The sequence below is a fragment of the Hesperophylax consimilis genome, chromosome 11 (assembly GCF_061612785.1).
Source record: "Hesperophylax consimilis isolate HC1 chromosome 11, BYU_Hcon_1.0, whole genome shotgun sequence".
NCBI classification, from domain to species: domain Eukaryota; kingdom Metazoa; phylum Arthropoda; class Insecta; order Trichoptera; family Limnephilidae; genus Hesperophylax; species Hesperophylax consimilis.
The window spans coordinates 17,267,835-17,294,438 of NC_142846.1; the positions used below are offsets into that span (position 1 = coordinate 17,267,835).

At 32.3% G+C, this 26,604-nt stretch overlaps 1 protein-coding gene across 1 annotated transcript in view; it reads right to left on the reverse strand.

The window, feature by feature from the left end:
* LOC149419876 (uncharacterized) overlaps positions 1–26,604 on the reverse strand; it is a 126,799-nt gene that overhangs the window by 88,015 nt on the left and 12,180 nt on the right. The window contains exons 3-5 of the mRNA XM_089637559.1: positions 9,198–9,324; positions 8,424–8,532; positions 1,430–1,481 (exon numbers count right to left, since the gene is read on the reverse strand). Coding sequence (XP_089493685.1) covers positions 1,430–1,481; positions 8,424–8,532; positions 9,198–9,324 — 288 coding nt within the window. The remainder of the gene's footprint in view (positions 1–1,429; positions 1,482–8,423; positions 8,533–9,197; positions 9,325–26,604) is intronic.

Here is a 26,604-nt window from a genome sequence, read left to right on the forward strand (position 1 = left end):
AGTCTAATATATGACGGAAGACGTTTTACATGATGAAAATGACCTTAAAAAACAAAAAATGTGGAAAATATCACAAAAACCAGTAAAATATATGGTAAAACATGATTGATCTTTGAAAAGCATTGTGAAATATGGTAAACCATCATTAAAAATCGTAAAACATCGTAAAATATGATAAAACCATGAAAAACATAGAAAAATGTGGTAAAACGGCTCTTAAATCAGTTAAACGTAGTAAAAAGACGATAAAACATCGAATAACATAATTAAAACTTGAGAAACACAGTGAAATATTGTTAAATACAATTAAAAACCATAAATTAAAGTCAAGTTTATGGCGACAGACGATAAATCATCGTACTACGTGATAAGACCTTGCAAAACATAGTAAATACACATCGAAAGGTAGTAGGAAACATAAAGACACATTGAAAGACATTGTAAAACGTATCGTGTAAGATAGTCTAGACTGTCTTTTAAGATTGCCAAACATTTTCTTCCTACCACGAAGTTGACTATGCCTTGCAATGTGTTTTATAATGTTAGGAGTAGGCGGAAAGTAGCTCCACGGTTAGGTAGCATGGGCGCAATCGGGAAATAGCTTGACGATTGATTCACGATGTTGAGAGATATACGCTACATACGTTTACATATTATGTAACCATGTGTCCCCGAAAGGGAAGGAGAGAGGGTTTACTGCTATGACAAAAGTCGATAAACTTACATTTGCAGGCGTCTTGAGTGGAAATTTACTAGACAAATATTTTTTCAATCAAAAATTCTCTTTCCCCGTAGGAATATGCAGTGAGGATGTACCGCCGAATAACAAAATACGACATATTTTTGTAGCCTGTTTACCAAAGTAGGTTTTGTTTAAGCACTGCCATTGACATAATCAAGGTGAAAATATTATAATTTGCTTGTCAAAATATTTCTAAGAATTAAAAACATCGCTCTTTGTTTCGAGGTTCGACAGTTGCGTAACTGAGGATAATATTCCAAACTTTATCAATAGTAAAATAGAAGGAAGTAAAATCCAAGTAGAAAAAATAATACAACGAAATCCCACCCAATTTGGATCTTTCAAGTTAACTATACCAAAGAAAGATTTCAAAACCTACACGAACAAAGAATTTTGCAGACTGGTAATGTTTTAAGTTATAAAAGAAACATCAACTTCATTATAGATATGTGCGATACCTACGATGTAATACTTTTGCAAGAAACGTGGTTATTACAAAACGAAACATCGAATCTATCCAATTATCCGAACATCCAGGGGTGGGGTACCTCTGCTGTAGATTGAACAAACGGACCACTACGGGTCCGACCCTACGGAGGAGTCGCAGTACTTTAATACGAGCTGCAGAAGTAAGAATATCGCTGGTATTCAGTCAACTACCAACGGAGGGACGATAAGCATACTGACTGTCTACATGCCGGTATGTCATGCGGACAACCTTACCGACTTCACCAACTACCTTTTCAAAATAAACACGATCATTCAATATAACACACACTCTGAAATCATTTTAATGGGAGATTTTAAGGCTCAACCCATATTTGGGAAAGAACTTTAGCATTTCGACACCGAAAATAAGTACAGTTGTATCGATATTGAAAGACTGACAAATGGCGCATATACATTTATTAGCGATGCAAACAAAACAATTTCCTATGAGAGTACTTCTTAGAACTAAGTGATGCCTTCGACAGGGTCTGTCATAAAACATTATGGGAGAAATTGAAAGCTAGGAATATACCTACCATATATATAAACAAACTATCCCGATGGCAATCCCATCAGGAAAATGTTATACGGTTTGTCATGTACATACTCTCATCCGATACTCAAGACCACGCCCTACATAGTTGTACTTCATTGCTATTTTTTTGTATCTAATTTTTCTACAAAAACATGTATATCTTTATGGGACGTGTGGAATCGCACTAACCTCCTGACATCCTGGAATGAAAATAAGTTTTATTGTGATTAACTAATTTTTAACCGCTTGGGGGAACCTATAGACGATAAAATTAAGTATTTATACATTTTTACAGTTCTTCACCTACATTAATATCCACGTTTTACTAAGTTTAACTACGTCAACTTCTACGACGTTTTTTTATGGGACAACGCATGTCAAGGATATCTATTCAGTTTCCGGTATTTAATTCATTAAAAAAATGCAATCTTTTATGTTCATAATTTACGGTGTGTAACTACGTTGACCGTGTTTACTCAATTTTATAGTGTTTTACCATGTTTTTCAAGGTTTAACTGTGTTTTGTCGTCTCCCACTCTATATATTTAAGCAACTTGTCATCTCTTAACATAATGTTATCATATTTTCTAGGTTTTACCATCTTCTGTCACATTAAGCATGTTTACCAATTTAGTTTTGGAATTTTCAAGTTCATTTTCCGTGTTTTAGAATATTTTAACATATTTTACATGAATTTATAGTGTTTTAGCATGTTGTGTACCTTTTGGATTATGTTTTACCATACTTCCTACATCTTTTAATGATTTTCAACGAATTATCAAATTTTCAAGCTTTTATCCATGTAAGAATTGTTTCACCATCTACCACCATAAATTTAATTACGTTTTAAATGATATTTTATGATGTTTTACCTCGTTTTATCACATTTACTCTCGTTTAACCACATTTATCACGTGTTGTGACGTTTTTTAGTATCTCACCACGTTTCATCATATTGAACCATGTTTTTATGATTTTTAACACGTTATTTGGTGAAATGTGGTGATAAATTCAAAACATCACCTCGGTTTATCACATTTTTCACGTTTTGAAACGTTTACGGCGTAATATATCGTGTCTTTTAGTATCTTACCGCGTTTGATCATATTTTACCATGTTTTTATGTATTTTTCTTCGTTATTTGGTGAAATATGTTGAAACATAGTGAAATATGGAAAACAATTAAAAATATACTTATAACATAAGAAAAATTGGAAAATCTCGCCAAAAATTAGTAAAATATGCCTAAAGGCCCTTAAAACCAGGCTAACCAAGATAACAATTTAAAAAAGGTTAAATATGGCTGTTTAGTCGAAAATGCGGTTAAAAGTTTAATGAATGGCAAAAGTTGGCATAGCACAGTTAAAATTCTCGAAGATGGAAAATACTGTCCGATCGGAAATTTTATATGTCCAGTAGGACGTCGAAAATCGTAAACTTCCGTAAAGAATGATAAAATGTGTTCAAATAATGTAAAATACGGTAAAAAAGATAAAATGTGGTTAAATAATGTAAAACACGGTAAAAATGATACAATGGGAAAAAAAAATATTTTACGATGTTTTAACTTCTTTTATGTCATTTTGCCATGGTTTGCCACGTTTTCCACGTGTTGTGACGTTTTTTAGTATCTTACCACGTTTTTTTATATTGACTCATATTTTTATGAATTTACCACGTTAATTGGTGAAATATGGTTAATTTTCGAAACATCACCTCTTTTTATGACATTTTGCCACGTATCGTCCTATTCAACCATGTTTTTATGTGTTTTACCTCCTTATTGGGTTATACTTGGTAAAACATTGAAAAAATCAATAAGATATGTAAAGCAATGAAAAAAATCGGAAAAATTTAAATCTGTTTAAAATCAGTGAAATATACCTGCAGGCCCTTATAGACCAGGTTTACCTCGTTTAAAAATTTAATAAAAAGCTAAATGCTGTCAATGATTTAATAAATAGCAGTATATGGCAAAAAATGTAAGATTCAGAAAATCATACCTTAAAACTAGGTTAACACGTAAAAACCGTGAAATGTGTAAGCGTAAAAGTGGTACAATGCAGTTGTGTGGACAAAGACGTAAAATGCCTGTTTAAAATGCAGTAAAAATGCAATAAGTAAGTTGAGACGCGAAAACATCAATACACGTTAATACTCGCTAAAACAATTGTTATACAATTAAAGACAATATATATTCATAATATTAAACCATGTTTTTATGAGTTTTGTATGAAACACCGTAATACATGGAAAAAAATCATAAAATAATGTAAATCAATGTAAAAATTGGTAAAACACGCTAAAACAAAGTAAATAGTGATATAATATGGTAAAACAAAACGAAACGTGGTTAAAACGTAAAATATTGGAATTCATTGTGAATGTCAAACAAAAAATTGAAAAATTGATCAAACACGGTAAAACAAGGGATGAATTGTGTTTAATTTGCTTAAACAAGAGAAAGCACAGCAAAATTGAGAAAACATGGTATACTAACTAAAAGACTGTATTTTTTACCATGTTTTATGATATTTTACGGTAGTTGCGATTCTCCATCATATTTGTGTTTCTGCATTTTTACAGTATTTTGTCCTTTTTACCATTATTAACCATTTTTATGCTTTTAAGCGTATTTAGTGCTAGTTGCGTTTCTCTATCATATTTGAGTTTCTGCATTTTAACAGTATTTTATCCTTTTTACCATTATTAACCATTTTTATGCTTTTAAGCGTATTTAATTCATATCATCATATTTTGGTTTCTGAATTTTTACATTATTTTATCCCTTTAACCATTTTAATGCTTTAAAGTGTATTTAAATGCTTATTGCTTTACTCTATCATATTTGTTTTTCTACAATTTTAAAGTATTTTATCATTTTTACCATTTTATGCCATTTTTATGCGTTTAAGCGTTTTATCCCGTATTCTGATTTTTTAAGAAATCAATTTTATTTAATTTAATTAATCTCTTTACCTTTAACCACCTTTTTACAATAAAGTAAGAGTTATTTAACGTTGGACATTATTACTGCATTTTACTTTATTGATTAAGTAACTCTTTGCCGTTGCTATTTTTAACGTCATTTACCGCTTTTCAACTTCTAACCGTAATTTCTCATTACTACGCGTTAGTATGTTTATTGTTGAACGTATGCATTGACGCATCCCTTTGAAAAATTGTGGAGAAAATTTTGAATTTATCAAAAGAATTGTAATTCTACAAATTATTGTATTGACAGATGGACAGAAATGTCCTAACAAAAACATCCGACGTAGCAGTTGTCTAAAGTGTTGTCCAATTGGATAAAGTTATTCCCATCGGACAATACTTTGTCCGATCAGACAATACTGTGTCCGATCGGACAAAACTGTGTCCGATCGGACAAATAATTGTCCGATCGGACAAGTCTGTGTCCGATCGGACAATACTTTGTCCGATCGGACAAAACTGTGTCCGATCGGACAAATAATTGTCCGATCGGACAATTCTTTGTCCGATCGGACAGGTCTGTGTCCGATCGGACAAGGCTGTGTCCGATCGGACAAGTCTGTGTCCGATCGGATAAATTATTGTCCAATTCTGATGGACACAGACTTGTCCAATCGGACACAGACTTGTCCGATCGGACAAAGTATTGTCCGATTGGACAAAAAATCGTCTGATCGGACAATTATTTGTCCGATCGGACACAGTTTTGTCCGATCGGACACAGTATAATGTAAATTAATTTAATTTATTTCCAAATGAACATAAATCTTTTAAAAGAAATATTCGATGTGGACACAAAATATAGTAAAAAAGAGGAAAAACATTCTTAATGGCCTATAATTAATAAAATATAGTTTAAAATGGTGTAAATTGTGGAAAATCTTGGATATACTGTTTTACTGAATCTTATACATTTCCTATCCCCTTAACATACGAGTATTATAGACTCTCGTGAAGGTAAACATGTTCAATTATAATTTGAAATATATTGTTATTTTGTAAATATAAATAATTATACTGTATTTTATAAAATATATTAAAAAAATATATTTCGCCAACTTAAAATATGTTTTCTATTTTATGTTTTTTAGGCCTTCAACGATATTTAACTGAATTTCATGCGATAAATCGTCTTTTGCACTTTTCCGATGTGTGAAATTGTTTAGTCTATTATCCATTTGTTTTTTCTTCATTGTATATAGTTTGTAAGTTTTCCCGTTCTACTTCCTATTCTATATCTATTCCGTTCATTTTTTGAAAAATCTCATCTTTGACATTTTTTGACACTATTATCCGTTTTTCGCCAATTTTCTGGATTGTTCTTTGCGATTTTTTACCAATTTAAACTTACCGTTTACCATTTTTACGTATTTTTCAGCACTTTTACTGAATTTTTTTTTTCACTGTGTACTTTGATTGAGTCTGTTCACGAACTTTCATTATTGTGAACATTTCGCCGATATTGGGTTTCTCTTGCATGAAAACCTATTTTCGATGCTTTTAATATGTTAATTTAGCTGTGCTCAAGAAAATATCACCAAGTTTTACAAATTTTAACATTTTTCAATTTTTCCTACTGAATTTCGTCATTTTTTGCTAATCTTACCTTTATTAAATTATTTAACCATGTTTTCGCTAGGTTTCAACGAATTTTACCATTTTTTCACATGTTTTACTTGTTTTAACTTGTATTGTGAGTGTTCTAGCTTTAAACACATTTTACCATGTATACTATGTTTGGCAGTCTTTTAGACAGCGTACCGTTTATCAACAAATTCCTAATTTTTTGCCATGCTTTGTCATCTTTAACCACATTTGACAATTTTTCACAATACTGGTCGTGTTTTTCCATGTTTAAGCGTATTTACTCTTTTTCTACCATTTTTCTTAGTTTTCTTTATAAAATTTTCCCAAACGTCTAATGGTTAACCTGTTCCTCATTTTTCGTCTTGTTTTTGTCATTTTAAACCATAATTTACCAACGTTGTAAAACACATGCAAATATGGTTTAACATAGTAAGATACTAATATATATCTTTAAAAACAGTAAATGGTGGAAAAACATAGCGAAGGTTCATAAATGACATTTAATCAATTGATGATGTGATGAATCATTATTTAACATGGGAAATACGGTATAAAAAAATGAAACAGGTCCAGCGTAGAAAAATACTGTGAAGAATGAAAACATGTGCTAAAATAATCTTAAACACGGTAAAAATTCTAAAATGGGATAACATAGGGTAAAACATACAAATGTATGCTAGAAGACGGAAAAATGTGGTAAAACATACAAATATGTGGTGGAAGACGGTAAAATGTGGTAAAACATACAAATATGTGGTGGAAGACAGTAAAATGTAGTAAAACTTACAAATGTATGCTGGAAGAGAGTAAAATATGGTAAAACATACAAATGTTGGGTGGAAGACGGTAAAATGTGGTAAAACATACAAATATGTGGTGGAAGACAATAAAATGTGGTAAAACATACAAATGTATGGTGGGAGACCGTAAAATATGGTAAAACATACAAATGTTGGGTGGAAGACAATAAAATGTGGTAAAGCATATAAATATGTGGTGGAAGGCAGTAAAATGTGGTAAAACATACAAATGTATGGTGGGAGACCGTAAAATATGGTAAAACATACAAATGTTGGGTGGAAGACAATAAAATGTGGTAAAACATACAAATATGTGGTGGAAGACAGTAAAATGTGGTAAAACATACAAATGTATGGTGGAAGACGGTAAAGTGTGGTAAAACATACAAATATATGGTGGAAGACAGTGAAATATGGTAAAACCTTGAAAATCTGATTAAATTATGGCTAAAAAGGCCTCATCCGCAATCAACTCATCAAAATGATAGAATACCGTAAAAATATTCCGATTAATTAATTTATGCTCGTAAAATATGGTACAATATCATTAAAAACCGTTTAATGTAGTCAAATGTATGGCAGAAGTCTCTAAAAGAGCAAACAGCATGCTAAACCTTTAAAAACATTGTCAAATATTGTAAAAAATCATTAAAAACCGTAAAAACTAGTCTAATATATGACGGAAGACGTTTTACATGATGAAAATGACCTTAAAAAACAAAAAATGTGGAAAATATCACAAAAACCAGTAAAATATATGGTAAAACATGATTGATCTTTGAAAAGCATTGTGAAATATGGTAAACCATCATTAAAAATCGTAAAACATCGTAAAATATGATAAAACCATGAAAAACATAGAAAAATGTGGTAAAACGTCTCTTAAATCAGTTAAACGTAGTAAAAAGACGATAAAACATCAAATAACATAATTAAAACTTGAGAAACACAGTGAAATATTGTTAAATACAATTAAAAACCATAAATTAAAGTCAAGTTTATGGCGACAGACGATAAATCATCGTACTACGTGATAAGACCTTGCAAAACATAGTAAAAACACATCGAAAGAGTCTAATGTAATGCAATTTTTTTTCTATATGCAATGGTTTAGGACCCTTGTTGTTAAGTGGGGTATGATTATTCACCAAGAGATGTTCTGCGAATTTTGAGGATGTGTTTTTATTAACAGAGGATGCCGTTGAAGTAGGTGTTATAGCAGGTTGAGGGTCTACTTCCGATTTGCCCTTTCTAATCTAATGCAATTTTTTCTCACAGAGAGCTCGTGGGACACAGTCTCCGTGAGGGCGGTGACTGCGTACTTGCTGGGGGAGTAGATACCGGCGTTAAAGCCCTGGTGGCGAGGGATCTGGTGGCCCACAATGCTGAAACACACACATAACATGTATTTATTCATATGTTCCTTACAATAATTTCTGAACAATAAGTACAAATTAATCTTTTTTCAAATATTTTAATGTTTATAAATAATTTTTTATGCATAGCACAAAGGATGACAAGCCTGAAACACCCGTATTGTATAAATTGAAAAAATAAATGCCGCTGACGGGAATTGAACCCGCAGCTTTCTGATTGTCGGTCAGATTCTCTACCATTGCGCTACGTCGCGTCGGTTTATTCTAAACCCGCCAAATAATTCAATGTGTACACGTATGTTTCATTCAACATTTATTGCTTATTTGATTTGTCACCTGAAAAATAACCGAGATTTTCAGTGATGAATGCGTGTCTTTTATTCTCGAGATGTTTTTGCGAACGTTGACGAAGCACTATTATTTATTCAATTATTTTAGAAATGTGTCTTAGTGGAGTAAATGAATTGCGGTACCCCAACTAATCAATGTGCTACACCTATATGAAATACTAAGTACATTTTAAAACTGGAATGCACTGCTGGCAATCTTTAAATCTGAATCTGATACAGAACCTCTTGCTTCAAAGTGAAGTATGCTTCATCATTTCTTCCTTAATCTTTTAACATTGTGAATTATTTTTATTGATGAGTATGATAATAAGTTGAAAGTTGAACCTGTTGATATTGATTATCTGACCATCATCTCCTCGAGTCCTCATGCTCTTCAGGGCCTCCCGAGTAGCGATGCTCAGCGCTATCACATTCATGTTCAACACCGTCGTCCAATCTGATGTCTTTCCATCTAGAATCAAACAACAGACATTATGTAAACTGAAGAGAGACAATACTTTCAATGTCTGACATTTCAGCTTATGAGATTGGTTCCGAAAACACCTAGTCAGCAATAAGAATTTTAAAACTGTACTTCAAACTCAAGAATGGTTTTCTCTTTAAATGCGTCCGCAGATAAATCCACAAATAAATTAACAACTATAATTTTATCTGGAAGCGAGTCCCCAGCTTAATAAGCATTGCACTCATACTTTTTTATCACACATTTAATTTTTTATTATTTTATTTTAATTAAATTAGCCCACATCAACTTTCCCACTGTTCTGATGGCAGTATGCTATACTAGCGCGTCTTAGCAGCGAGCCTTCGTCGGGTTGGTTTCCTTTATAATAATAATTGTCATAACTGCCTTGTTGGTTTCAGACCTTAAATAATTTTACACTTATATAATAATTATATTTATTCCGGACTGTGGGGAGGTTGGTGCGATCCCAAACATACCATAGAGAGCATAAATATATATGTAAAGAAAAATATAATTTTCTTTAATTCAAGGCAATGCCGAGCTTGTCTTGTCATTGTGGCAGTGTGTGTCGTGGACTGTCACTAGCTGGATGTGCGCCACAGTACCTACACAGTCGACTCGATATTTCGTAATCTATGGTTTAAGACATAGTAAATGTAATCTATGGGTTGTGACAAGGCAGATTGATGGGAATAATTTCAATAATTTGTAATTGCTATCGTGATTGTGATTAAGGAATTGACATAACAATTAATAACATTAAATGTCGTTTCTTTCCTTACAGGTAATGTTTTGTTACTGAATGCTTTTCTTTATGTAAATCTTATGAGATTAACACAATAAACCTCTTCTTTCCTTACAGAGAAACTCAACTGTATATTATATTATATTATATTATATTCAACAAGGAGTGAAATTTATAATGTTTTTACAGTATTTACATTTTTGAAATCACTAGATACCCTTAAAATAAATCCCAGCATTTTCAAAGCTTTATTGGTAATTATTTCAATATGCTTGATAAAGTTAAGTTTCGTGTCAAACCAAATGCCTAAGGTATATGACGAACCGAATTTTTTTAAATAGGACCATACGGATGACTGGGGAGATTCATTCATCCAGACCGCTTTTTGTTTTTCAAAACGCGTTTCGCTTCTGCCTGGACGCGTTTCACAGAAAGGTAATTTTCGAAAGACATACATTTACGGAAAATGGAAAATGCTTCTCTTCTGGATTTAACGACACTAGTGCATTCTTCATCCCACAGTGGGGTGGTTTGTTTTATCTTAATGTTAACATTACGTTTTTTAAGTGTTAATTCTGCAGCTTTTACTATCATGTTAGGAAATAATTCACATTGTAAACTAGTGTTGACAAGGGAAGACTTAGATGCTTGAACAATGGAGTCTAATTCTGAAGAAAAATTTCTCCAATTCGCGTCTTTCGTTGTAAATTTAAAACTATTGTTTATCGAAAAGGAATGCGTGGAAGATAGATGGTGGAAGGTAATTATTATAGGAAAATGGTCACTGGAAAGGGGATTTTTAAGAATATTCCGAGAACATATGGGAATCACCGAAGATGAGCAAAAAGATAAATCGACTCCACTTTTCCGATGTTGAGGGGCAGTAAAACGAGTTGGAGATCCGTCATTAAGAATACATAAATAATATGTATCCATAAAATCTAATAGATTATGGCCAGAACGGTTTGTTAACTCACTGCCCCAAGAAGGAGAATGAGCATTGAAGTCCCCAAGTATCATTTACGGGGGACGAATCTAGGATATAAATGTTGACCATTCGTTTTCAACAAAAATTGTAAAGGGAGGGATATATATTAATAGTTATGTAATATCAGATACAACAGCTTCTACTTTCTGAAAATTATTGGAGAGAGTGTGGAAAATAATTTGTTTAAAAGGGATAGAATTATGTATAATAAAAGCAGTGCCACCTTTGCCATCCAGTCTATCATGTCTTAGACAGTGATATCCAGGAATTTTAAATTGGTATGAGGGTTTTAACCAGGTTTCGGAGATGGCAGCAACTGAAATATTATGTTCATCAAGTAACTGTACAAGATCAATTTGCGAATAGACTTCTACTATTCCATTGAAGTATTTTGCTCAGTTGCGGATACATCGGGAAGGCTAGAGAGTAAAGATTTCATATATTCGGCAGCTCTGGACGGTACTTTATTGTTATTTGAAAGGATCGTAATTAATAGGGTAATTAAAGTTTGAATAAAAAAAGAATTTTCAATCATGACCTTAGGGAAGATATCGGAAGTGGAAAAGTTTTTTAAGGCAGTCCCATTGGGAGCCTGGGATTTATTATTCCCCTTCGGGTTAAGTAAAAGATCATTATGTAGTTTTTTATCGAAAGAAGGAATAAATTTTGGATTAGATTTTATCGGTTTGAAAATTGTTTCTTTGTGGGAAGGTGAAAGAAGGGATTTAGGGGAAGAAAAATGAAAAAGAGAAGCGTTAGTCGTTATCTCTGCAATAGATTTTTTTGTGGGAGGGAATAATTGAGAGGCCTGAAAGTAGGAAATGTTGTCTGCAGCCATTGTCTGTTTGATATTTCTCTGTCTAGATAACTCTGGACAGGCCACACTAACAGCAGTTTGGTTGCCCTTACAATTAATACAAATAGGGTTATTCCTTGTATTTTGACACTGTTTAAAGGGATGATCCTCTCCGCAATGGAAACAATAAGGAGGGGAACGACAAATAGGTTTAATTTCCAAAACGGCAACAGTTGAAACATTGGATAGTCGGGAATCTGTATATTTCAACGGTAAGAGCGTTATAATAAATAAAAAGGTTTCTATATAGTGGTGCCGGTGGAAGTATCCTTGAAATTCAAACGACGTGCTTTTAAAACTTTTGGAGTTAATTGAGAGTCATTAAGAGCGTCTACTATTACTGTTTCTGATAGATCGGTTGGGATTCCTCTTACTCTGCCTATTCTGGTTAAATTAAAAGTAATTCTATGGATAGTTTGTATCGACCTTCCGGTTTTATTGATCCATTTATAATACCAAGGTTATTGAGTTTTGAGCTAAAAATAAATTTACCAAAATCCAGGGGATGAATTATTTTCCCCTGTTCAGTCCTTTGGACATTGACAGTAAATGGAGCTGAAGATGAAATAGAATACATAAGCTCAATAGCTTTTGCTTCTCGAGGAATGGTATCATTATAACTTCCATTAGAAATTGGGGCTTCGTTTGATTGTGAAAGAGATTTAATTTTAGGAGGTACATTAAGGCAAAGCGGTGGTCGTCGTTTTCGGGAGGAATGGTTACAGAAGTCTGAATATCATCAGAATCGTAGTCGTCTACAATATAAGAAATGGACTCAGGGTCCGGAGGTCGATTTTTGTCCTCCGCCATTTCAACAAATTACAAAAAAAAATCAAACAATAGTTATTTATTGTTTTTGTGTTTAATTCGTAGAACTCCATTTAATTTTTTTTTATTATAAATTTAATTTAGATTAAATTTGATAATATTATTATTAAGTTCTGCAAGTGTTTTAGTTTTTTATTATTGTGACAGCTGTTTCGGCTTACAAGGCAATTTTCAAACTGTGGTTAGTCCACATTGAGACGACGTATTTATACTATTTCAAATGTAAATTTTGAAGGTGCATACATTGATTTATTACTGGTTAAACCGATGACATGATCTATTGTTGGTTAAACCAATCTATATTTTCCCCTCAGTAAATGGTAATGAGTTCTTAATTATTTACTAATGACTTTATTGCTATGAATTATTTGGGTGCATTATACTGCTTGGGTTTTGTGAAAATACTGAGAAGTGGTGAGTAAATTATTTTCCGTACTTTATTAATTAGTGTTAAATTTGGGTCATTCGTTCGTTAATTGATTTCTAATTGTTCAAGTAAATTTAATCTAATGCCCTTTTTTTCTATATGCAATGGTTTAGGACCCTTGTTGTTAAGTGGGGTATGATTATTCACCAAGAGAAGTTCTGCGAATTTTGAGGATGTTCGGATGGTCTAAATTAAATTTATAATAAAAAAAAACAAACAATACTTATTATTTAAGAAATAATAAATGATAGAAATAATACAAGCAACTGCGTCGTAAACCAATAAAACAAACAAAAATAATGAATAAGAAAAGGTAACAAAAAATAAAACGTATCTGTACGCCACGCCGTCAGCAAGCCGTCAAACACAGAGCACTGGATGAAAACACAACTCTAGCGTATATCTCTCAACATCGTGAATCAATCGTCAAGCTATTTCCCGATGGCGCCCGTGCTACCTAACCGTGGAGCTACCTTCCGCATAATCCTAACATTAGAAAACACATTGCAAGGCATAGTCAACTTCGTGGTGGGAAGAAAATGTTTGGCAATCCTAAAAGACGGTCTATAGGCTATCTTACACGAAACGTTTTACAATGTCTTTCAATATGTCTTTATGTTTCCTACTACTTTGCGATGTTTTTTTACTATGTTTTTCAAGTGTTATCACATAATACGATAATTTACCGTCTGTCGCCATATATTTGACAAATTTTTCTGGTTTCAAATGGTATTTGACCATATTTAACTGTGTTTCTAAAGTCTTAATTATGTTATATGATGTTTTACCGTCTTTTTACTACGTTTAACTGATTAAAGAGATGTTTTTCCATATTTTTCTATGTTTTTCATGGTTTTATCATATTTTACGATGTTTAACGGTTTTTAATGATGGTTTAGCATATTTCACAATGCTTTTCAAGGATCAATCATGTTTTATCATATACTTTACTGGTTTTTAGTGATATTTTCCAAATTTTAGTTTTTCAAGGTCATTTTCATCATGTTAAACGTCTTCCGTCATATATTTGACTATTTTTTAAGGTTTTTAATGATTTTTTACAATATTTGACTATGTTTTTAGAGGTTCAGTATGCTGTTTGCTGTTTTAGAGTCTTATGCCATACATTTGACTACATGAAATGGTTTAAAATGATATTGTACCATATTTTAATACCATGAATTAATTAATCGGAATATTTTTACTGTATTCTATCATTTTGATGAGTCGATTGCGGACGAGGCCTTTTTTACCATAATTTAATCAGATTTTCAAGGATTTACAATTATTAACCGTCTTCCACCATATATTTGTATGTTTTAACACATTTTACCGTCTTCCACCATACATTTGTATGTTTTACCATATTTAACCGTCTTCCACCATATATTTGTATGTTTTAACACATTTTACCGTCTTCCACCCTACATTTGTATGTCTTACCACATTTTACCGTCTTCCACCATATATTTGTATGATTTACCAAATTTCACCGTCTTCCACCACATATTTGTATGTTTTACCACATTTTACCGTCTTCCACCCTACGTTTGTATGTCTTACCACATTTTACCGTCTTCCACCATACATTTGTATGTTTTACCAAATTTTACCGTCTTCCACCCTACATTTGTATGTCTTACCACATTTTAACGTCTTCCTCCATACATTTGTATGTTTTACCACATTTTACCGTCTTCTACCATACATTTGTATGTTTGTCACATTTTACCGTCTTCCACCAAACATTTGTATGTTTTACCACATTTTACCGTCTTCTACCATACATTTGTATGTTTTACCTCATTTTACCGTCTTCCACCATACATTTGAATGTTTTAATACAATTTACTGTCTTCTACCATACATTTGTATGTTTTACCAAATTTTACCGTCTTCCACCCTACATTTGTATGTCTTACCATATTTTACCGTCTTCCTCCATACATTTGTATGTTTTACCACATTTTACCGTCTTCTACCATACATTTGTATGTTTGTCACATTTTACCGTCTTCCACCAAACATTTGTATGTTTTACCACATTTTACCGTCTTCTACCATACATTTGTATGTTTTACCACATTTTACCGTCTTCCACCATACATTCGAAAGTTTTAATACAATTTACCGTCTTCTACCATACATTTGCATGTTTTACCACATTTAACCGTCTTCTACCATACATTTGAATGTTTGACCACATTTTAACGTCCTCAACCATATATTTGAATGTTTTACGGAAAAATACGGTAAAAATAGTGAAAATAGGTTTCACATAGTTAAACCTTGTGAAGAATGAAAACACGTGCCAAAATATTGTTTAACAGAGTAAAAATGCTTAAATGGGGTAAAAGAAGGTAAAACACAGAAACTTGTGGTGACGGACGGAAACAGACGGTGAAATATGGAAAAAAATGGTCTAAAAAAAATAAATTTAAAAAAAATGTTGTACACTGTACTTCAAATACTCAAAAACGTAAAATACTGTCTGATCGAACATTTCGGATGTCCGAAAGGACATTTTTAGTGTCCGATCGGACATTTCTAGTGTACGATAGGACATTTAAATGTCCCATCGGACATTTCAATGTCCCATCGGACATTTCAATGTCCCATCGGACACTTCTAGTGTCCCATCTGACATTTCTTGTGTCCTATCGGACATTTTTTGTGTCCGATCGGACATTTCAATGTCCCATCGGACATTTGTAGTGTCCCATCGGACTTTTTTGTGTCTGATCGGACATTTCTAGTGTCCGATAGGACATTTCCTTGTCCGATAGGACATATCTGGTGTCCGATCGGACATTTAAATGTCCCATCGGACATTTCTAGTGTCCGATAGGACATTTCTAGTGTCTGATAGGACATTTCTATGTCCGATAGGACGTTTCTAGTGTCCGATCGGACATTTCAATATCCCATCGGACATTTCTAGTGTCCCATCGGACATTTCTAGTGTCCGTTAGGACATTTCTATGTCCGATAGGACATTTCTAGCTATCATTTTTTTGAGTTTATATCGGCTTATAAGTATAAGTTTTTTTTATGGTACAATATCATACAAAACCGTTTAATGTAGTCAAATGTATGGTAGAAGACTCTTAAACAGCAAACAGCATGCTAAACCTTTAAAAACATAGTCAAATATTGTAAAAAATCATTGAAAACCGTAAAAACTAGTCAAATATATGATGGAAGATGAAAACTTTCTGAAAATGACCTTGAAAAACTCAAATTTGGAAAATATAACTAAAAACCACTAAAGTATACGGTAAAACATGATTGAACCTCTAAAAACATTGTGAAATATTACCATATTTCACAATTTTGGATGGTTTACCACCATCATTAAAAACCGTAAGAAATAGAGAAAAAAGGTCAAAAATAAAAATAAAAACACTGTGAAGAATGATAAATTGTGCCAAAATAATTCAAAACACGGTAAAAATTCTAAAATTGGATAAAATAGGTAAAACAGAGAAAATTATGGTGGAAGACGGTAAAATGTGGTAAAACATTCAAATGTATGGTGGAAGACGGTAAAATGTGGTTAAACAAACAAATAAATGGTAGAAGACGGTAAAATGTGGTAAAACATACAAATGTATGGTGGAAGACGGTAAAATGTTGTAAAACATACAAATGTTTGGTGGAAGACGGTAAATATCGTTAAACACACAAATGTATGGTGGAAGATTTGATTCAATTGATTCAATTGAACTTTGTCCATTTAGACATTGATACAATTGAACTTTGAACAATAGAATCAGGTACAACTACACCAAAAACAGGATTAAGAAGTCGGGTACAACTGAATACTCCGTGGTTTGATTCCAAATTAAAAAAAATTAATCAAAGAACGAAACCAGATTCACAAGCAGTGGAAACAAGACCCTGGTACAATGATTGATACAATTGAACTTTGTCCATTTGGACATTGATCCAATTGAACTTTGTCCATTTGGACATTCATCCATTGGAACTTTGTCCATTTGGACATTGATACAATTGAACTTTGTCCATTTGGACATTGATACAATTGAATTTTGTCCATTTGGACATGGATACAATTGAACTTTGTCCATTTGGACATTGATACAAATGAACTTTGTCCATTTAGACATTGATCAAATTGAACTTTGTCCCTTTGGACATTGATACAATTGAATTCTGTCCATTTGGACATTCATTCATTGGAACTTTGTCCATTTGGACATTCATTCATTGGAACTTTGTCCATTTGGACATTCATCCATTGAAACTTTGTCCATTTGGACATTGATCCAATTGAACTTTGTCCATTTGGACATTGATTTAATTGAACTTTGTCCATTTGGACATTGATACAATTGAACTTTGTCCATTTGGACATTGATACAATTGAATTTTGTCCATTTGGACATTCATTCATTGGAACTTTGACCATTTGGACATTCATTCATTGGAACTATGTCCATTTGGACATTCATCCATTGAAACTTTGTCCATTTGGACATTGATCCAATTGAACTTTGTCCATTTGGACATTGAAACATTTGAACTTTGTTCATTTGGACATTGATACAATTGAATTTTGTCCATTTGGACATTGAAACAATTGAACTTTGTCCATTTGGACATTGATTTAATTGAACTTTGTCCATTTGGACATTGATACAATTGAACTTTGTACATTTGGACATTGATACAATTGAACTTTGTCCATTTGGACATTGATACAATTGAACTTTGTCCATTTGGACATTGATACAATTGAATTTTGTCCATTTGGACATTCATTCATTGGAACTTTGTCCATTTGGACATTGATACAATTGAACTTTGTCCATTTGGACATTCATTCATTGGAACTTTGTCCATTTGGACATTGATACAATTGAATTTTGTCCATTTGGACATTGATATAATTGAACTTTGTCCATTTAAACATTGATACAATTGAATTTTGTCCATTTGGACATTGATATAATTGAACTTTGTCCATTTGGACATTGATACAATTGAATTTTGTCCATTTGGACATTGATATAATTGAATTTTGTCCATTTGGACATTGATATAATTGAACTTTGTCCATTTGGACATTGATACAATTGAACTTTGTCCATTTAGACCTTCATTCATTGGAACTTTGTCCATTTGGACATTGATACAATTGAACTTTGTCCATTTGGACATTGATACAATTGAACTTTGTCTATTTGGACATTGATACAATTGAACTTTGTCCATTTGGACATTGATTCAATTGAATTTTGTCCATTTGGACATTGATATAATTGAACTTTGTCCATTTGGACATTGATACAATTGAATTTTGTCCATTTGGACATTCATTCATTGGAACTTTGTCCATTTGGACATTGATACAAATGAACTTTGTCCATTTGGACATTGATACAATTGAAATTTGTCCATTTGGACATTGATACAATTGAACTTTGTCCATTTGGACATTGATACAATTGAACTTTGTCCATTTGGACATTCATCCATTGGAACTTTGTCCATTTGGACATTGATACAATTGAACTTTGTCCATTTGGACATTGATACAATTGAATTTTGTCCATTTGGACATTGATACAATTGAACTTTGTCCATTTGGACATTGATACAAATGAACTTTGTCCATTTGGACATTGATAAAATTGAACTTTGTCCCTTTGGACATTGATACAATTGAATTTTGTCCATTTGGACATTCATTCATTGGAACTTTGTCCATTTGGACATGCATTCATTGGAACTTTGTCCATTTGGACATTCATCCATTGAAACTTTGTCCATTTGGACATTGATCCGATTGAATTTTGTCCATTTGGACATTGATATAATTGAATTTTGTCCATTTTGGACATTGATATAATTGAACTTTGTCCATTTGGACATTGATTTAATTGAACTTTTTCCATTTGGACATTGATACAATTGAACTTTGTCCATTTGGACATTGATACAATTGAATTTCGTCCATTTGGACATTCATTCATTGGAACTTTGACCATTTGGACATTCATTCATTGGAACTTTGTCCATTTGGACATTCATCCATTGAAACTTTGTCCATTTGGACATTGATCCAATTGAACTTTGTCCATTTGGACATTGATACAATTGAACTTTGTCCATTTGGACATTGATACAATTGAATTTTGTCCATTTGGACATTGATACAATTGAACTTTGTCCATTTGGACATTGATTTAATTGAACTTTGTCCATTTGGACATTGATACAATTGAACTTTGTCCATTTGGACATTGATACAATTGAACTTTGTCCATTTGGACATTGATACAATTGAATTTTGTCCATTTGGACATTGATACAATTGAACTTTGTCCATTTAGACCTTCATTCATTGGAACTTTGTCCATTTGGACATTGATACAATTGAACTTTTTCCATTTGGACATTGATACAATTGAACTTTGTCCATTTAGACCTTCATTCATTGGAACTTTGTCCATTTGGACATTGATACAATTGAACTTTGTCCATTTGGACATTGATTCAATTGAACTTTGTCCATTTAGACATTGATACAATTGAACTTTGTCCATTTAGACATTGATACAATTAAACTTTGTCCATTTGGACATTGATACAATTGAACTTTGTCCATTTGGACATTGATACAATTGAACTTTGTCCATTTGGACATTGATACAATTGAACTTTGTCCATTTGGACATTGATTCAATTGAATTTTGTCCATTTGGACATTGATATAATTGAACTTTGTCCATTTGGACATTGATACAATTGAATTTTGTCCATTTGGACATTCATCCATTGGAACTTTGTCCATTTGGACATTGATACAATTGAAATTTGTCCATTTGGACATTGATACAATTGAACTATGTCCATTTGGACATTGATACAATTGAACTTTGTCCATTTGGACATTCATCCATTGGAACTTTGTCCATTTGGACATTCATCCATTGGAACTTTGTCCATTTGGACATTGATACAATTGAACTTTGTCCATTTGGACATTGATACAATTGAATTTTGTCCATTTGGACATTGATACAATTGAACTTTGTCCATTTGGACATTGATACAAATGAACTTTGTCCATTTGGACATTGATAAAATTGAACTTTGTCCCTTTGGACATTGATACAATTGAATTTTGTCCATTTGGACATTCATTCATTGGAACTTTGTCCATTTGGACATTCATTCATTGGAACTTTGTCCATTTGGACATTCATCCATTGAAACTTTGTCCATTTGGACATTGATCCAATTGAACTTTGTCCATTTGGACATTGATACAATTGAATTTTGTCCATTTGGACATTGATCCATTGGAACTTTGTCCATTTGGACATTGATACAATTGAACTTTGTCCATTTGGACATTGATACAATTGAATTTTGTCCATTTGGACATTGATACAATTGAACTTTGTCCATTTGGACATTGATACAAATGAACTTTGTCCATTTGGACATTGATAAAATTGAACTTTGTCCCTTTGGACATTGATACAATTGAATTTTGTCCATTTGGACATTCATTCATTGGAACTTTGTCCATTTGGACATGCATTCATTGGAACTTTGTCCATTTGGACATTCATCCATTGAAACTTTGTCCATTTGGACATTGATCCGATTGAACTTTGTCCATTTGGACATTGATATAATTGAATTTTGTCCATTTTGGACATTGATATAATTGAACTTTGTCCATTTGGACATTGATTTAATTGAACTTTTTCCATTTGGACATTGATACAATTGAACTTTGTCCATTTGGACATTGATACAATTGAATTTCGTCCATTTGGACATTCATTCATTGGAACTTTGACCATTTGGACATTCATTCATTGGAACTTTGTCCATTTGGACATTCATCCATTGAAACTTTGTCCATTTGGACATTGATCCAATTGAACTTTGTCCATTTGGACATTGATACAATTGAACTTTGTCCATTTGGACATTGATACAATTGAATTTTGTCCATTTGGACATTGATACAATTGAACTTTGTCCATTTGGACATTGATTTAATTGAACTTTGTCCATTTGGACATTGATACAATTGAACTTTGTCCATTTGGACATTGATACAATTGAACTTTGTCCATTTGGACATTGATACAATTGAATTTTGTCCATTTGGACATTGATACAATTGAACTTTGTCCATTTAGACCTTCATTCATTGGAACTTTGTCCATTTGGACATTGATACAATTGAACTTTTTCCATTTGGACATTGATACAATTGAACTTTGTCCATTTAGACCTTCATTCATTGGAACTTTGTCCATTTGGACATTGATACAATTGAACTTTGTCCATTTGGACATTGATTCAATTGAACTTTGTCCATTTAGACATTGATACAATTGAACTTTGTCCATTTAGACATTGATACAATTAAACTTTGTCCATTTGGACATTGATACAATTGAACTTTGTCCATTTGGACATTGATACAATTGAACTTTGTCCATTTGGACATTGATACAATTGAACTTTGTCCATTTGGACATTGATTCAATTGAATTTTGTCCATTTGGACATTGATATAATTGAACTTTGTCCATTTGGACATTGATACAATTGAATTTTGTCCATTTGGACATTCATCCATTGGAACTTTGTCCATTTGGACATTGATACAATTGAAATTTGTCCATTTGGACATTGATACAATTGAACTATGTCCATTTGGACATTGATACAATTGAACTTTGTCCATTTGGACATTCATCCATTGGAACTTTGTCCATTTGGACATTCATCCATTGGAACTTTGTCCATTTGGACATTGATACAATTGAACTTTGTCCATTTGGACATTGATACAATTGAATTTTGTCCATTTGGACATTGATACAATTGAACTTTGTCCATTTGGACATTGATACAAATGAACTTTGTCCATTTGGACATTGATAAAATTGAACTTTGTCCCTTTGGACATTGATACAATTGAATTTTGTCCATTTGGACATTCATTCATTGGAACTTTGTCCATTTGGACATTCATTCATTGGAACTTTGTCCATTTGGACATTCATCCATTGAAACTTTGTCCATTTGGACATTGATCCAATTGAACTTTGTCCATTTGGACATTGATACAATTGAATTTTGTCCATTTGGACATTGATACAATTGAATTTTGTCCATTTGGACATTGATTTAATTGAACTTTTTCCATTTGGACATTGATACAATTGAATTTCGTCCATTTGGACATTCATTCATTGGAACTTTGACCATTTGGACATTCATTCATTGGAACTTTGTCCATTTGGACATTCATCCATTGAAACTTTGTCCATTTGGACATTGATCCAATTGAACTTTGTCCATTTGGACATTGATACAATTGAACTTTGTCCATTTGGACATTGATACAATTGAATTTTGTCCATTTGGACATTGATACAATGGAACTTTGTCCATTTGGACATTGATTTAATTGAACTTTGTCCATTTGGACATTGATACAATTGAACTTTGTCCATTTGGACATTGATACAATTGAACTTTGTCCATTTGGACATTGATACAATTGAATTTTGTCCATTTGGACATTGATACAATTGAACTTTGTCCATTTAGACTTTCATTCATTGGAACTTTGTCCATTTGGACATTGATACAATTGAACTTTTTCCATTTGGACATTGATACAATTGAACTTTGTCCATTTAGACCTTCATTCATTGGAACTTTGTCCATTTGGACATTGATACAATTGAACTTTGTCCATTTGGACATTGATACAATTGAACTTTGTCCATTTAGACATTGATACAATTGAACTTTGTCCATTTAGACATTGATACAATTAAACTTTGTCCATTTGGACATTGATACAATTGAACTTTGTCCATTTGGACATTGATACAATTGAACTTTGTCCATTTGGACATTGATACAATTGAATTTTGTCCATTTGGACATTCATTCATTGGAACTTTATCCATTTGGACATTGATACAATTGAATTTTGTCCATTTGGACATTAATATAATTATGACGGACGCAACGAATGTAGCGGGATATATATATATATATATATTTATATTTATATTTTTTTTTGTTATTTCTTAATATTTTCTCATTATACTTGTAATCACAATTTTACAATTGTGTATTTTGTACCTTCTTTACAATGGATTACATCTATTTACTGTCAGTATCTCCTGCATAATATAGATATTCTCCGATGTACACTGCATCATGTATCACTTCTATGTAAAAGCCTTTTTATGCGTATATATAAATAAATAAATCAATATGTAACTATTTAATCTAGTTTTTTTTGTTAAACAGGTTACATATGCAACTATTTAACCTAGTTTTTGTTAAATAGGTTATATATGTAATTATTTAACCAAGTTTTTGTTAAATAGGGTACATATGTAACTGTTTAACCTAGTGTTTTTTTCATCACCTTTCATAACTTTATAGCACATTTTATAGGTGTGTTGAATTGTCATTTTGATGAGTTATCGTAGAACCATAACATTGATGGGTATAAGTAAAAACAAAATGTTCCCGAATATTCTATTTTGGTTTTAATTCTAATTAACCGGTAAAAATCAATTAGTGTATCGCCCAGTAATTTATCGGGGTGAAATCCCAACGGATCGGAAAGGAAAAGTTACGGGTGACAGTTGACACGATTATCCGATTAGCCCATCATTCAAATACCCTCGCAATAGCATTATTAATTTTATATCACCCACCTATCTCTGTCATATCAAATGCTATTCGAGCCCGAGTCGAGTGTCATGACTTCTTTAAAAATATACCATAAGAATATTCCTTGTCAGAATTTTGTTTATTATCTGTACAGAATACGAAGTGAAAATTCTGAGAAAAGCTGTTTAGTGACGATTTTAGCCTTTCAGTTGACAAACTCTAAAACTTCCTTCCAATCCCAAGATGGCACACATTTATATATTTGTATTTAACACATTTTTGTGCGGAATAGTTCAGATATTATAACGATTTTGGTTGTTCGTGATACAATAAGTGTGATATATTCAGAATTAGATATTGTTGAAGTATTTCTGAGATCAAAGAATGTTTCAATGTGAAGAAATAAAACTTATACTTAATCATATTTAGAAGTGTTTTTATTAAAATTAATAGAAGGCTTTGAATTTAAAACTGTGTATCTAAGGTGAAGTATGAATCTGACACAATGCAAAGAGTTTGTTAGTATCAGTCACAAATTTACTTTCAAACAGTCATTCAAGCCGCCGCGCTTAGTAACTTACAGCCGATGTATCTTTTTAGTAAGCAACATTGCAACAACAAGCTGTAACTTACAGCCGATTTATCTTTTTAGTAAGCAACATTGCAACAACAAGCTGTAATTTACAGCCGATTTATCTTTTTAGTGAGCAACGTTGCAACAACACTAAATCCACGTTCACACAAATACGACAATGGAAATGCTATTAGAAATCGTTGAATAACCGACCATAACATATATATGTTACTATAGATTCGCTTCTCCAGCCAAAGTTTTTGGTAGCCATTCTTGAAGTTAATGTTTAATTCTTTGTTTGTTGTCAGTTTTATAAGTTGTTCTTCTAACTGGGTTGATCCTGTTGTGTCTATGTGATGTCTGTATGAATTTGTGTGAGTGCAAGCGAGATAGCATGCTTACGAGATGCTATAAAAGGCGATGCACGTTAGTTGTGCGCCCTCTTTTGTTACAAGCAGCTCCCCAATAAATATCAGTACAAGATCAAGTATCATTATTGTGTACGACCTTCACCCGCTACAATACTCCATACATTACAGTTGATATTTGAAAAAGGATCCAACACCCAGTCTGGTATGTTAATATCCATGTCGGAAGTCGTTCCTTAAAATCATCGTGTAGATTATTATTTAAGTCTGTATTCTGTCAGATTGTTATAGATGGAATTGGTCTGCCGTCACCCTCTAGATTTCCATATCCAGATACCCCTGCTTGCATTCGTATAAATTGTAATACATAGTTAGTGTTCCCAACCATCTGGTCTAGCGCAGAATGTAACCGAAGCCCATCGGTCGCACAAACAACGCACCCCAATGCTTTTTAAAGAGTTGGGTATATTTTTAAAGTAAATATATTTTTCAAACAAATGCATTCAATACTGTTATATATATTTCATTGAATCTGACAAAGATTTCAATAAATTTACAAATTAAGCCATTTTAACATAACAATAATATTTTATCTACATCGATTGCATTCGAAAATATTATTTTAAAAAATAACATCACATTGACAAATTTGTGGAAAACTGTTAAGATATAGATAAATGAATGATAGAAGTATGATAAAAAGACATGGCACGATCAAGTTAATCATATACTTGAGCCCAGTCAATAGTCAGAATAAAATAAGACGTTTGTATTGTAATGTTTATACGTGAAGTAAGGATTGTGTTTCGAATAAGGTGGTGTGGCGGTCTATCCTGGATACACTTATTTTCGCGTAAAACAAAGTAAAACAAGTTTAAAATGTAAAAATTACGTACAGAATATTATTTATATATAAATATTATATTTAATTTAATTATAAAAAAAAATTATAATTAAAATTAATACTTTTAAAATTAGTTCTGCAAATTAAAGAACTATCAACAAAACACACTTTTTTAAAGAACTAACACCCCACATTACTTCACTTAAATTATATGTTATAAAAAAAACCTGTATTGTTAAAGACAAATTTCCTTCTCATGTTCGTCATACTTTCCTTTCAGTTCTTTCCCTACTTTCTCAGTGGTTCGTGTCTCTGACGAATGTAAACACTTAACCAGTGGCTGTTCCTCACAGGAGGACGGTCGCGGTGGGACAAACCCCACCAGATATTCCAGAAACCTACTAAAAGAATAAAAAAAACATTCGATGCTTTGTCTACATGTAAATAAATGAATTCTACAAACATAAAAGCAATTAATATTTATAGAAATATAATATTTTCAAGTGAAATGCAACCGCTCCGCGCCACGTCTGTAACTAGAACCAGCGACAAGCGACCAACCGATGCGCGCGTCCGTTGTTGCATTTCTCAGTTCACATAACGTAGCGTGAAGAGGGGATAATCCGAGATGTCACTTCAGACATTTGGGTATTTTATTTGCGATTGTTTCGCAAATTTCAAATGCCGTGGGGAAAGTCCGTTAAATCAAGACCTCCTAGATATAAAAGGTTTTGATTAAATCCCCTACTGCCGTACTTGTGAACCGTTTGTTTAGTTCAAGAAAGTTACTATTTTTTATGATAAACATCAGTTTATAAGACAAGATTTCTTATGCATAGCACAAAAAATAACAAATTTATATTAGCAATAATTAATCGCGTGAAATATCCATACAAATTGAAAATATCTCCTGAGTAAAAATAAATGCCAT